The following is a 15,523-nucleotide window of genomic DNA, read 5'->3' on the forward strand; positions in this document are numbered from 1 at the left end:
AAGGGTTGGTGAAGATCTCTTCCCAGTCTGTAGGCTGTCGCTTTGTTCTCTTGACAGTGTCACCTGCCTTACAGAAGCTTCTCAGCCTCATGAGGTCCCATTTATTAATTGTTGATGTTAAGGCCTGGGCTGTTGGTGTTCTGTTCAGGAAGTTGTCTCCTGTGCCTATGTGTTCCAGACTCTTCCCCACTTTTTCCTCTAACTGGGTTAATGTCTCTGGTTTTAGGTTGAGATCTTTTATCCACTTGGACTTGAGTTTTGTGCATGGTGATGCCTATTCTTGATGGTAAGATGTGTTGCTTGGATATATCAGAAAAAAATGGTTCCATTTTCTTTTTTTTAAGTTTCTATTAAAAATCATTATTATTAATTTATTCATATTACATCTCAATTGTTAGCACATCCCTTGTATCCTCCCATTCCTCCCTACCTCCCGCTTCCCCCCTACTCCCCTCCCCTATGTCTGTGACTGAGGGGGACCTCCTCCCCCTGTATATGCTCATAGGGTATCAAGTCTCTTCTTGGTAGCCTGCTATCCTTCCTCTGAGTGCCACAGGTCTCCCCATTCAGGGGACGTGGTCAAATATGGGGCACCAGACTTCACATGAAAGTCAGACCTTACTCTCCACTCAATGGTGGAGAATGTCCCTGCCCATTGGCTAGATCTGGGTAGGGGTTTGAAGTTTACTGCATCTATTGTCCTTGGCTGGTGCCATAGTTTGAGCAGGACCCCTAACCCAGCTCCGTGCATCATAATGTTTTTCCTGTAGGTTTCTAGGACCCTCTGGATCCTTCTATTTCCCCATTCTCCCATGCTTCTCACACCTAAAGTCCCAAGAGGATGTCCTCCACTCTGATCCACTTTCCTAGTAAGTGAAGACTTTCATGGGACATGCCCCTTGGGCTAGTGTCTCAATATAAGTGAGTATATACCATTTGACTCTTTTTGCTTCTGGATGAACTCACTCATTATGATCATTTCTAGTTCAATCCATTTGTCCACAAATTTCAGGATTTCCTTGTTTTTAATAGCTGAGTAGTATTCCATAGTGTAAATGTACCACAGGTTTTTTTTTATCCATTCTTCTACTGAGGGGCACTTGGGTTGTTTCCATGTTCTGGCTATTATGAATAAGGCTGCTATGAACATAATTGAGCATATGTCTCTGTTGTGTGCTGGAGCATCTTCTGGGTATATTCCAAGGAGTCTTGAGGAAGCCCTATTCCCTATTTTCTGAGATAGCACCAGATAGATTTCCAAAGTGGTTGTACTAGTTTGCATTCCCTTTCTCCACATCCTTGCCAGCATGTGACGTTGCTTGAATTTTTTATCTTAGCCCTTCTGATGAGTGTAAGAGGAATCCCAGTCTTGTTTTGATTTGCATTTCTCTGATGACTAAGAAGGTTAAGCATTTCTTTTAAGTGTTTCTCAGCCATATGATATTCCTCTGTTGAGAATTCTCTGTTTAGTTCTGAGCCCCATTTCTCAATTGGGTTATTTGGTTTGGTGGTGTTTAATTTCTTGAATTCTTTATATATTTTGGATATTAGACCTTTGTCAGATGTAGGGTTGGTGAAGATCTTTTCCCAATCTGAAGGCTGTCGCTTTGTTCTGCTGACAGTGTGTCTGGCCTTACAGAAGCTTCTCAGCCTATGAGGTCCCATTTATTAATTGTTGACCTTAAGGTCTGGGCTTTTGTGTTCTATTCAGGAAGTTTTCTCCAATGCCAATGTGTTCCAGGCTCTTCCCCATGTTTTCCTCTAACTGGGTTAATGTCTCTGGTTTTATGTTGAGGTCTTTAATCCACTGGACTTGAGTTTTGTACATGGTGACAAATATAGGTCTAATTGCATTTTTCTACATGTAGACATCCACTTAGACCAGCACCATTTATTGGAGATGCTATCGTTTTTCCATTGAATAGATTTAGCTTCTTTGTCAAAAATCAAGTGACCAAATGTGTGTGGTTTCATCTCTGGATCTTCAATTCAATTCCATTGATCCACCAGCCTATTTCTGTGCCAGTACCATGCTGTTTTAATTACTGTTGCTCTATAGTACAGCTTGAGATCAGGTATGGAGATTCCTCCGGAGGATCTTTTATTGTATAGGATTGTTTTTGCTATTCTGGGCTTTTTGTTTCTCCATATGAAGTTGAGAATTGATCTTTCAAGATCTTCAAAGTATTCTGTATGTATTTTGATAGGGATTGCATTGAATCTGTAAATTGCCTTTGGTAAGATGGCCATTTCTACTATGTTAATTCTCCCGATACATGAACAAGGTAGATCCCTCCATCTTCTGATGTCATCTTCAGTCTCTTTCTTCAGAGATTTAAAGTTTTTTTTTCAAACAAGTCCTTCACTTGCTTTGTTAAAGTTGCTCCTAGATATTTTATATTGCTTATGGCTATCATGAAGGGTGTATGTAGTTTTCCTAATTTCTCCCTCTGCCTGTTTGTCATTTGTATATAGGAAAGCTACTGACGTTTTGAGTTAATTTTTGTATCCAGCCAATTTGCTGAAGGTATTTATCAGCTGTAGGAGTTCTCTGGTGGAATTTCAGAGGCTTATATACACTATCATATCATCTGCAAATAGGGATAATTTGACTTCTTCCTTTCCCATTTGGGTCCCCTTGATCTCCTTTTGATGTCTTATTGCTCTGCCTAGAACTTCAAGAGATATGGAGAGAGTGGGCAGCCTTGTCTGGTCTCCGATTTTAGAGGGATTTCCTTGAGTATCTCTCCATTTAGTTTAATGTTGGATATTGGCTTGCTGCATATAGCCTTTATTATGTTTAGGTATGTGCCTTGTATTCCTGATCTCTCCAGAACTTTAAACATGAATGGGTGTTGGGTTTTGTCGAATGCTTTTTCTGCATCTAAGGAGATGACCATGTGGTTTTTCTCTTTCAGTTTGTTTATATGGTGGATTACATTGATGGATTTCCATATGTTAATCCATCCCTGCATGCCTGGAATGAAGCCTACCTGGTCATGGTGAATGATGTCTTTGATATGTTCTTGTATTTTGTTTGCAAGTAATTTATTGAGTATTTTTGCATCAATGTTCATAAGAGAAATTGGTCTGAAATTCTCTTTCTTTTTTGGGTCTTTGTGAGGTTTAGGTATCAATGTGATTATGGCCTCATAGAAAGAATTTGTTAATGTTCCACTCATTTCTATCTTTTGGAGTAGCTTGAAGAGTATTGGTATTAGCTCCTCTTTGAAGGTCTGGTAGAATTTTGCACTGAAGCCATCTGGCCCTGGGTTTTTTTTTTGTTTTGTTTTGTTTTTTGTTTTTGTTTTTGTTTTTTTTTTTTTTTTTTGGTTGGGAGACTATCAATGATTGCTTCTATTTCTATAGGTGAAATAGGGCTATTTAATTTATGTATCTGATCTTGATCCAATTTTGGCAAACGGAATCGGTCGAGAAAATTGTCCATTTCCCTTAGATTTTCAAATTTTGTGGTATAAAAGCCTTTAACGTTCTTATGATTCTTTTTATTTCTTCGGTGCCTGTTGTTATGTCTCCCTTTTCATTTCTAATTTTGTTGATTTGGATAGTGTCTCTCTGTCTTTTAGTTAGTTTGGCTAGCGGGTTGTCTATCTTGTTAATTTTCTCAAAGAACCAGCTCTTGGTTTTGTTGATTTTTTTGAATTGTTCTCTTTGTTTCTAATTTATTGATTTCAGCCCTGAGTTTGATTATTTCCAGACGTCTACTCCTCTTGAGTGTTTCTGCTTCTTTCTTTCTAGGGCTGCCGGATGTGTCATATAAGTTGTTTATGTGGGATGTTTCCATTTTCTTTCTAAAGGCAATTAGTGCTATGAATTTTCCACTTACCACAGCCTTCATTGTGTCCCACAAATTTGGGTATGTTGTTCCTTCATTTTCATTGAATTTCAGGAAGTTCTTTATTTCTTTTTTGACCCAGGTGTCATTAAGCAGAGAGTTGTTTAGTTTCCATGTGTGTGTAGGTTTTTTGTTGTTTGGGTTGTTGTTGAAGTCCAGCCTAAGACCTTGGTGATCTGATAGGATACAAGATATTATTTCAATCCTCTTGTATCTGTTGAGGCAGGCTTGCTTCGTGACCTACTATGTGATCAATTTTAGAGAACGTTCCATGGGGTACTAAGAAGAAGGTATAATCCTTTGCGTTTGGGTGAAAAGTTCTGTAGATATTGGTTAGATCCATTTGATTCATGATGTTGGTTAATGAAGTTATTTCCCGGCTTAGTTTTTTATTCAAAGACCTATCCTTTTGTGAAAGTGGGGTGTTGAACTCTCCCACTATTAGTGTGTGGGGATAAATGAGTGGTTTAAGCCTTGTTAATAGTTCTTTTACAAATGTGGATGCCCTTGTATTGGGAGCATAGCTGTTCAAAATTGTGATGTCTTCTTGGTAGACTTTACCTTTGATGAGTATGAAGTGTCCTTCCTTGTCCTTTTTTATTAATTTTGGTTGAAAGTCTATTTTATTAGATATTAGAATGGATACACCAGCTTTTTTCTTGTGGCCATTTGCTTGGAATAGATTTTCAAATTTTGTGGCATATACGCCTTTGAAGTTGGATCTTATGATTCTTTGTATATCTTCAGTGTCTGTTGTTAGTCTCCCTTTTCATTTCTGATTTTGTTGATTTAGACAGTGTCACTATGCCTTTTAGTTAGTTTGGCTAACGGTTTGTCTATCTTGTTGATGTTCTCAAAGAACCGGCTCCTGGTTTTGTTGATTCTTTGAATTGTTCTCTTTGTTTCTAATTTATTGATTTCAGCCCTGAGTTTGATTATTTCCAGACATCTACTCCTCTTGGGTGTTTCCACTTCTTTTTTTCCTAGGGCTTCCAGATGTGTCGTTAACTTGCCTATGTGGGATGTTTCCAATTTCTTTATAAAGGCACTTAATGCTATGAATTTTCCTCTTAGCACTGCTTTCAATGTGTCCCAAAAATTTGAGTATCTTGTTCCTTTACTTTCATTGAATTTTAAGAAGTCCTTAATTTCGTTCTTTATTTCTTCCTTGACCCAGGTGTCATTAAGTAGAGAGTTGTTTAGTTTCTATGTATGTGTAGGCTTTTTGTTATTTCTGCTGTTGTTGAAGTCCAGTTTTAGACCATGATGATCTGATAGGATAAAAGATATTATTTCAATCCTCTTGTATCTGTTGAAGCTTGCTTTGTGACCTACAATGTGATCAATTTTGGAGAAGGTTCCATGAGGTGCTGAGAAGAAAGTATAGTCCTTTGTGTTTGAGTGAAAAGTTCTGGAGACATCTGTTAGATCCATTTACTTCATGACATTACTTCATTGTTTCTCGGTTTAGTTTCTGTTTCAATGGCCTATCCTTTGGTCAAAGTGGGGCGTTGAAGTCTCCCACCATTAAAGTGTGGGAATTGATGTGTGGCTTAAGCTTTGTTAACAGTTCTTTTACAAATGTGGGCACTCTTATGATGGGAATGAAGATGTTCAGAATTGTGATGTCATTTTGGTAGACTTTACCTTTGATGAGTATGAAGTGTCCTTCCTTGTCCTTTTTGATTAATTTTTGTTGAAGGTCTATTTTATTAGATATTAGAATGGCTAAACCAGTTTACTTCTTGTGACTGTTTGCTTGGAATAACTTTTTCTAGCCTTTTACCCTGAGGTAATGTCTATCCTTGTGGCTAGGATGTGTTTCTTGAAAGTGAAAGAATGTTGGATCTTGTATAAGCATCCATTCAGTTAGTCTGTGTCTTTTTATTGGAGAATTAAGACCACTGATATTGAGAGATATTAATGAGCATTGACTGTTAATTCTCTTGATTTTGATGTTGATTGCAATAGAGTGTTTGTGTTATTGTGTTTTTGCAACAATGTATTTATCTATTTCCAGTGTAATATTGTAGCTTGTCCCTTTGGGGTAGAGTTTTCCTTTTAGTAACTTCTGTAAAGCCATATTTCTGGATAGGTACTGATTGAATTTGTTTTTGTCATAGAATATCTTGTTTTCTCCATCAATGGTTATTGGTAATTTCACTGGGTATAGTAGTCTAACCTGGCATCTGTGGTCTCTGAGGGTTTGCAGGACTTCTTTCCAGGCCCTTCTGGCTTTTATGGTCTCTGCTGATAAATCGGGTGTACTTCTGATAGGTTTGCCATTATATGTTACTAGGGGTCCTTCCCCCTTGCCATTTAATATTTTTCTTTGTTCTGTATATTTTGTGTTTTGATTATTATATGACAGGAAGTTTTTCTTTTCTGGCCTATCCTATTTGGTGTTCTGTAGGCCTCTTGTATGTTTATAAACATCTCCTTCTTTAAATTGGGGATATTCCACATTTGAACATGGCCCTTGGATGGAGATGCCTGGTGGCACTCAGAGGAAGGATAATAGGTCACCAAGGAGAGACTTGATACCCTATGAGCATATACAGGGGGAGGAGGTCCCCCTCAGACACAGACATAGGGGAGGGGAGTAGGAGGGAGACATAGGGGGGAAGTGGGAGGAAGGGAGGAATGGGAGGATACAAGGGATGGGCTAACAACTGAGATGTAATATGAATAAATTAATAAAAATACATAAAAAATTTTTTAAATAAATAAATAAATTGGGGATATTTTCTTCTATGATTTTGTTGAAAATATTTTCCTGGGCCTTGGAGCCTGGCATCTTCTCTTTCATCAATGCCTATTACCCTCAGGTTTCATCTTTGCATGGTGTCTTTGAAGTCTTGGATGTTTTGTGTCAGGAATTTTTTAGATTTAGCCTTTTCTTTGATGGTTGCTCCAGGATCTATGATTGTATCTTCTAGTCCCAAGATTTGTTCCTCCATCTCTTGGATTCTGTTAGAGAAGCTCACCTCTGTGCTGCTTGCTTTTTTCTCTAAGCTCTCTTATTTCCGTTTTTCTTCTGTCTGTGCCTTTATCATTGTTTCCATTATCATCTTCAGATCTTGAACGGTTTTATTGATTTCCTTCATCGGATTGTATTTTCCTGAATTTCTTCCAGTGCCTTTCTATAGGCCTCTTTTATGTCTTCCACCTGTTTGGCTGTATCTTCCTGCAGTTTGTTGGTGAGTGATTATAGGTCGAGGGCCTTTGCCTGTGGGGATCAGGGACCTCTTCCCTGGGACATGCAGGTGACCTGGTTTTGGCTCCTAGTGACTTTCCTCCACACCGGGGCTCCCAAATAGGTCAGCCGAGGTAGGTACTGGTGCTCTGCAGCTCCAGTATCAGTTTGAGGTAGTGTCTGTAGAGCCATTTATCCTGTCTTTGGCTGAGCATTGAATACCCTGCCCTCGGGCCCTGGGGCTTTGCGTCCTAGGCTCAGATCACCCTAGAATGTCTGAACCCCTGCTGGCTTCTAGTAGTTGTTTATGTTTCTGCCTGCTCCCACCAGGCAGTGGAGTCTAGGTTTGCCTGCCAGGGAGAGAGCAGCTACTGTGCCTTCTGATTGTTGTTGGTTGGCTAAATTTCTGCCCTATCACCTCCAGCCTGCCCAGCCTCTCCTGAGATTGTGTGATTCCCTGCTAGGCTGTGGAGCCTGGCTAGGCTGGGTCTGTTGTGATCAATTGTGCCAGGACAGTCCTCTGTGGATGGCAGCTAGGCTCCTGCCTGGCTCCAGTCAGACAGTGCTGCTGTGGCTGGACAACGTGTCCACAACTGTCTAGGCCCCTGTGTGCCACCTGGGTTTTCTGTGGTCTGGAGTGGGGTAGGTGGGGGATCTGAGGACAGATCCACCCATTTCTCCTAGATTTCCCTAGGCCAGGAGCTCTGATGCTTCACTGGCAGGAGTTCAGTCCCATATACTGAGCTCATGCTGCAGAGCAAGGTCACAGCATGCAGCTCTCAGGCAGGCTCTGGTCCAGGCTCTAGGGAATGCACTCCATGGGTTACTGGATGAACAGAGGTCAGACCCGCCTGTGGTCTGCACTGTGCAGATCTCTCTCACCCAGTGATCCCCAGCTCCTACTGTTCATGGCTCCCAGTAGAGTCCCTGGTCTTTTCCCTGCAGATCATACACTGTGCATCTTCATCACTGCCATCTTGCTAAGACTCATGATGAACACTTTTTGAGAGTTTTGTTTGGTTGGGGTTTTTTTTGTCATTTTTATTTGTTCTATTGAGAACTCTGTTTAGATTCCTAGCCCATGTTTTAATTCGGTCATTTATTTCTTTAGCTATTTGGTTATTGAATTTTTGTATATTCTTGATACTAATCCTCTATCAGATACACAACTGACTAAGAATCCCATTCTGTGGGGTTTTTCTTCACTTGTTTTTTTTCCTTAGTTGCACAGAAGGTTTTAGTTTTACACAGTCCCACTTGTCATTTGTTGTCCTTAATAACTAGACAAATGGAATCCTATTCAGAAAGTCTTTTCTTCCACCTTATTTTGTAAGGTACTGACTATGTTTTCTTTAGTTTTGTCTATTTTCTTTCTGGAAGCTTTAGTGTTTCAGGTTTTAAATTGAAGTTTGCATCTATTTGGATATAATTTGTGTGTAACATGATATGAAGGTCTAATTTCATTCTTCTGTATGTGGACATTCAGTTTTCCCTGAACCATTTGTAACTGTGGCCTTTCACATCTAGATTTATGATGCATTTTGACTAAATTTTATGAACTTGTAAATTCTTCCTTTAAGTCATTTCTTTGCTTATGCATGTCCTAGTGTTCCAACAAAGAAAAGGCTATCCTTTCTCCTTCAACTTCCTTTGCTTCTTTCTCAGGGATTATTGACAGTATTTATGTGAGTTTATTTCTAGATTTTCTTTTCAATTTCCTTAAGGTTTTGGTCTTCCCCAAAAATCACACAGTCAGAATGACTGCAGATATATAGTAAGTCCTGAAAATGGTAATATCAATTCTATAAATTTATTTTGAACATCTTATTAACCATTCTCATCTCTTTCCTGTCCATGTAACATTTACAATTAAATTTAGAACATTAATATAATTAATTTTTAAAATTATTTTTAATTGTATTAAATATCAGTACCTCAAATATTCTCCTCTACTACCATCTCTCATATGTTTCTTACCACATAGCCAAGGCAAGCCTCAGGATCATATTCCTCTGTCTTCTCCTTTTTAATTTGAAATCCAGGGCCAGGAAAGTGACTCAGCACTTAAGAGAATGTGTTGCTCTTTAAAAAGACCCATGTTTGATTCTAAGCACTCACATAGTGGCTCACAGCCATATGTAAATACAGTCCCAGAGGATCTGACATCCTCTTCTGTCTCTGTCAGAACCATCATGTAAGTGGTGCATTTTTATACATACAACCAAAACAATAATACACATTAGAAAATCTAATTTATTTCTTTTAAATTTGAAGTATAAGTATTCATTATTGACAAATTACAAAGAAAAAAACAAAAGAAAGGAAGGGAAATAGAGGTAAAGAAAGAGAAAGGAAGGGAGAGAAGGAAGATTCTTATTTTCTTCCTGCTGAAAATATTTTTCAGGTTTATGTCTTCTAGCTGATTTTTATGCATGATTTGTTTGCATATGTGTACTGCATTATGCATGCAGCACATGCAGAAGTCAGAGGAGGCTGTTGAGTCCCCTGGAAATAGACCTACAAATGGTTGTGACCCAACCACCATGTAGCCTGTGGGAACCAGACCTGGGTCCCCTAGAAGAGAAGCAAATGCTCTCAACCACTGACCCATCTCTCTAGCCATTCTGCTGATAATTTTATGGAATGGTTGTAAAATAAACATTAAAGTACAGCTTTGTGTATGACATATCCTTAACGAACTTTCCTTAAATACTGTATGAAGTTTGAAAAATATGTTCCAAGCTTATGATCATAGTTTTGTTTTAAAACTCAAATGAAATATTTGTTAATTATGGTCACACTTACTTAGTGAACATTAAAATTTTCATTTCTATCAAATCTTCTCTGTTTTATCTCCAGATCCCAACTATATATTTAAGTCTACAGATGTTGAAAAGACTGTGGTGATACCTGGCCAGAGCAGCTTTTTTATCACACATATTAAAGATCAATGGACTGCCTTATCCTTTGCTACTATGCCTCAAATTGTAAAATCAAATGTGACGCTTTCAGAAAACTCTTGGTTCTTATACAACTTTGGCTCAACAGATGGACGGAATTGGACCATACATGTAAAACCATGTAATTATTGGATTCAAGCAGATGATGATGATTTTATGTCCCTCAATCACATAAGGTATATTGATGTGGGAAACAGCGCAGATCTTGCATTTAAGTTTATTCCAAATATTGAAGGAGGTAAGTTTGCTTTTCTTGAAAAAGTTAAAAGGAGTTATTTCTTTTCTTAAGTATAAAACATACCCTTTGACATTCATTTTGGCTTCCATGATTACTAGGATTCTACTACTAACAAAGGTTTTTTCTAATTATGGTTAATGACTATTTTCTAAGCTCTATATTGACAAAGAAGGTAAAAAAAAAATAAATGGAAGGATGGGAAAGACAAGTAAAGGAAGATGGAAAAGGGAGAGAAGGAAGGCTCTTTTGTTTTGTTTTTTTCTTGCTGGCATTTTGTTTTAGATTTGTGTCTTTTAGCTCATGTGTATGCATGTTTTGCTTGCATATATGTATGTGTACTGTGCATGCAGTTACCTGCAGAATTCAGAGGAGCCTGTAGAGTCCCCTGGAAATAGAACTGCAAATAGCTGAGAACTACTTTGTGGGTATACTGATGTGAGAAACAAATGTTAGATGTTTCATAGACATTTTTATTGTTTATAGTCACCCTAAAGGTCTAGATAATATTTGTTTTAAGATGAGGAAATGGAGGTAAATTAACAGTCAAAGCTTTAAGCTTTCATATTTAGCATAGATTTTGTTGTCCTAAGTGAAAACTTTTCATTTTTTTGGTAAGGCAATATTTATCTTAGGTAATTTTTAAGAATACGCTTTTTGTTTTGTGTATATAATTGTATTACATATATGTATCTGCACCATGTGTCTGCCCATGGAGGCCAGAAGAGCATTTCAGAACACCTGGAACTCAGCGCCACATGCTGTAAGCTGCCATGTGAGTGCTGGGAATCAAAACATGTTCCTCTACAAAAACATCGAGGGCTTTAAGCACTGAGCAATCTCTCCAGCCCCTATTTCAACTATGAATTCAAACCAAATGAATTTTACACAAAATACAATACTATATCTTATATTTCCACATATTTATTGTAAAAAAAAAAACATATGAATCTAGGCTGGCAAGATGGCTCAGCAACTTAGGGCAGTTTGCACCCAGCTTGCGCCTGAGCACCATGATCAACATAGTAGAGGCAGAGAACTAAGAACCAAGTCCACAGGTAGCCCTCTGGCCTTCCCAAGGGCACCATCTCACGCACACACCCATATCCTATACACACACACACACACACACGCACGCGCGCATGCACACATGCATGTGCACACACATGCACACACTATTAAATGAACAGATAATTTTTAATATTTTTGTCTTTGTTTTGTACATTTTGTGTTTTGATTATTATGTGGTGGGAGGATTTTCTTTTCTGGTCTACTCTATTTGGTGTTCTGTAGACCTCTTGTATATTTACATCCATCTCTTTCTTTAAATTGGGGCTCTTCTATAATTTTGTTGAAAATATATTCTGGGCCTTGGAACAGGGCAACTTCTCTTTCCTCAATTCCTATTATCCTTACATTTTGTCTTTTCATGGTGTTCTTGATTTCTTGGATGTTTTTCCCCCAGGAACTTTTTAGATTTAACATTTTCTTTGATGGTTGCATCAAATTCTCCCATTGAATCCTCTATACCTGAGGTTCTTTCCTCTATCTCTTATATTCTGTGGGTGATGCTTACCTCTTCTGTTCCTGTTTTATTCCCTACATTCTCTTTCAGGCTCTCCTCAATTTGTACTTTTATTATTGTTTCCATTTTTATTTTCAGATCTTGAATCTTTTTATTTGATTCCTTGATTTCCTTCACCTCATTGCATTTTCCTGAATTTCTTCCAGTGATTTCTTCCTTTCCTCTCTGTAGGCCTCTATCATGGCCTCTCTAAGGTCTTCAATCTGTTTGGCTGTGTCTTCCTGTATTTGTTTATGGACTTTATTCATTTCTTCCATTTTCATCTTCATTATGAAGGATTTGAGGTCATTTTCTTGTGTTTCAGTTGTATTTGAGTTTCCAGGGCTGACTGATTTGCTATAACTGGTTTCTGGAGATGCCATATTATTTCAGCTTTTGTTGTTTGTGATTTTTATGCTGGCCTTTAGTCACCTCGCTGTCTCTGGCATTGAGCAGTAGATTCTGGTGTCCTTCACTGGCTATTGAGAGCAATCAGATCATAGGTGAGTGCCTATAGGTTGAGCTCCCTCACCTATGAGGATCAGAGAACAATTCTGTGGGTCAGGTGAGGAACCTAAGTTTAGATCTGGGAACACTCCAGGGGTTGGTGGGGTGACTTGTGGTTAGATCCACCCATATTCCTCATTGTGGGGTCTCCTCTGGGCTAGAAAGCACAGACACTGGCACCTTGCTGCCCACTGCTTGGTCATAGAAAGGTGACCATGCCGGCTGGTCAACACTTAGGGGTCGAGGAGGGCCGCAACCTGTGAATAAAGAATGGGCGAGAGAACGGACAGGGCTCAGGGAAACCGTAGCTTGTCAAGAGCCGTTTATTGAAAGCAGGGGTAAGCCTTATAAAGCCTCCTTCAGGGAGGGCGGGGGGCAGACTAGGAGGGCAGTGGAAAAGTACAGAATCTTCTGGGCTTGGGCCCGGGACATCTGCAAGGGGAGGGTTTCTCTCAGTCCTGGCTAAACAAGATGTCTGTTGAGTTTTATCTCAGGGTCAGTTTGTTCTTTCTCAAGGCCAAACCGGATGCCTTGTGGGCCTAGTGGGCGGCCAACAGGATGTCTGTTGCAGGTGCGGAGTGGGTGGGGGGTTGGCTACGGGCCATCTTGGTCTCCGGCATCTCCTTCTTTTTTATTAAATTTGGCCTGAGGGTTTGACCTTACAGCCCAGTGAGCAACCTCTTGGAGGTCGTCAGGTATTACCATAGGGTGCCAATGTATCCGAGAGTTACTAATGTCCAAGTGTTTCAGATCAATAGTTACTCAGGACCAGTTGAGTTGTGAGTGGGGCCTCGCAAAGGCCTGAGCCTGGTAGAGGATCGATGCTCAATCTTACCACGCCCTATGATCTGTCCTCCCACCAAGGACCGACTGACGCCTGATAACCAAGACTTATCCGATCGCTCCATCTTTGACTTGCCAGGCACTATCGCAGGTCAGGTCAAGGTGGGTTCAGGCCAAGGAAAAATGGGAGGGTTAAAACCGGCTCACCAAAGGCGCCGAGGGCACAACCAGGCCCACCATCCAGCATTCTGCATTCTCGGGAATTGAAGGGGCTGCCCATAGGTAACCGACACAGGCGGAGGAAACTCCTCCTGGACATCAATAGGAGCCTCAGGTTGGTCTTCAGTCTCTAAGCAAATGTAATGAACCTGGACATCTCTTGTGGCAGCCTCAACCTGACTTTTAACAAATCCTGTAAGGCGATTGAGGGCCCAAGGCCCAAAAGATAATAGGAAAAGGATACCGATAAAAGGTCCTAGCAAGGAGGGGAGGAGGGTTGTGAGCCAAGGGGAGGCAGCAAACCAATTTTGGTACCAAGATTCTTGTTTTTCACGAGCCCTTTGATGCTCCTCTAGCGCCTTAGTGATCTTATCAAGGCTGTTCTGGGCTAGCCCAGTTTTACTAACATAGAAACAACACTCTTCTTTAAGGGCTGCACAAAGGCCACCTTCTTTAAGAAAGAGAAGGTCAAGGCCACGGCGATTTTGGAGCACTACTTCCACCAGGGAGTCGATAGAATCCTTGAGTTCTTGGATACTATCTCTCATGTGAGCGATATCTTTATCAATCAAATATTGTAACTCTGCAAAGCCTTGTTTAGATATGATCAAGGAGGCGATACCTGTACTGGCACCAACCGCACCAATACCAAAAATGGTGGCCATAGTTAAGGCTGTAATGGGCTCTCTTTTATGCCTGTCGGTAAGAGAAACTCCCCCCTCCAAAAAATTTAGAAAGGAATCGGGATCGTGGACCGTAAAATGGGGGAGGAGAACAATTAGAACATACCAATCTCCAGAGGCGAGGAAGGCAGGTGTATAAATCACAGGGGATAATCTGGAAGCGCAAGCGAAATGGGTACCATTAGGTGCAAGAATATAGGGGAGGGAAAGGTCGGGGACAACAGTGTGGTTGCAAACCCCAGCAAGGGGGATGGGAGGGAGCATATGGGGGCCCAGGAGGCAGGTGCCAATGCCAGAAACAGATTGGAGAGTGATGCGATTGTCAGAGTCTGGACCGGCAAAGGCAGGGGTAACATTGGTGCAGGTAAGAGGCGAAAGGATGGCAACACCCTCATAAAAAGGCAGGGAAGGAGAGAAACACATCCAACACTCCGGGAAAGACGAAGAAGAATCATTTTTTAAAGCCCATATGGAGGCATTGGCCAGGCGAAGGACGAGTTCGGCTGAGGTGGGGGGACCAACGGGAAGGGTAGGACGGAAAGGAGACGGGGAGGTGGGTTCATTTGTGGGCGCCAAAGGGGGAAGGGGTTGAGAAGTATCAGGGTTAAGGGGAGGCCCAGAATGGGGGCGGTGGAAAATGTGGTTGGGCCCAACGACTGCAGCCCCCTTATTGGGTAACTCCTTTAGGAGGTGCAACCTGAATGTAAGGCCAAAATCATACTCTGATTTATAAACACGAAGGCCCCATTCAAATCCGCGGCTCGTCCAAATGGCCCTTTTACCGGGCTCAGTGAAGCGGATGGTCAGGGGATTGCACCAGCCATTGGTAACTGAGCGAGCCGCATTGCAAAGGTCTTTAATGGCCTCACCATCGGGCTGAGGATGAACCCAGGAATCGACAGTGATGTAGTCCCAAGAAGAGGAGGGCTGCCAGTGGTCTCACATCCCCAGGAGGCACAGTAAAAATCCTGGGCCCCACCACAGCGATGGTTAACATGACGGGGCCGGTGAGAAAACCCTGGACAGACATAGATGCCTCCACCATAGGGGCCCTCCATTGAAAAGATTTTGTGAAGCTTAACCCATTCCATGTCATTGCGACAGCCCGGTTCAAAGCCTCCGATGTCACGGGAGGTAGTGAGTTCGGGCTCCTTGGACTGGGTTGTAGGCCAAAAAATATCCTCCATGCCCCAATAGGAGTTAGCTCCTAGGGCAAGTGCACAAAGATCAACATGCAGGACGGGCCAATGGGGCTCGGCACCCAGGGTCGAGGAGGAATTAACAACGTCACCAGCCTGGTTAACAACCTCCCAGGTAAAATTATAAATGGCATAGGGTCGATGGTCATGCAGAGGGATGTTGGAAGCAGGAGGGAGGAGGCAGAGGCACTGTAAGAAAACAACCAGCACAGCGAAGAGCATGGTCCTGAAAGAGAACACAATTATATTTCTTCCTCAGGGGTGTTCCTGGGGGAGGGGGGGTTAAAAGGCTTAATCAGGCGCTCAGGTAACCAGCGCGCA

General features: G+C 41.0%; 1 protein-coding gene across 1 annotated transcript in view; it reads left to right on the top strand.

The window, feature by feature from the left end:
* Window positions 1-15,523, top strand: part of CATSPERB (cation channel sperm associated auxiliary subunit beta) — a 120,045-nt gene that overhangs the window by 75,541 nt on the left and 28,981 nt on the right. The window contains exon 19 of the mRNA XM_084791578.1: window positions 9,912-10,250. Within this exon, the coding sequence (XP_084647704.1) occupies window positions 9,912-10,250 (339 nt within the window). The remainder of the gene's footprint in view (window positions 1-9,911; window positions 10,251-15,523) is intronic.

This window comes from Acomys minous (genome assembly GCF_964271855.1).
Source record: "Acomys minous genome assembly, chromosome: 8".
In the NCBI taxonomy this organism is placed as follows: Eukaryota; Metazoa; Chordata; class Mammalia; order Rodentia; family Muridae; genus Acomys; species Acomys minous.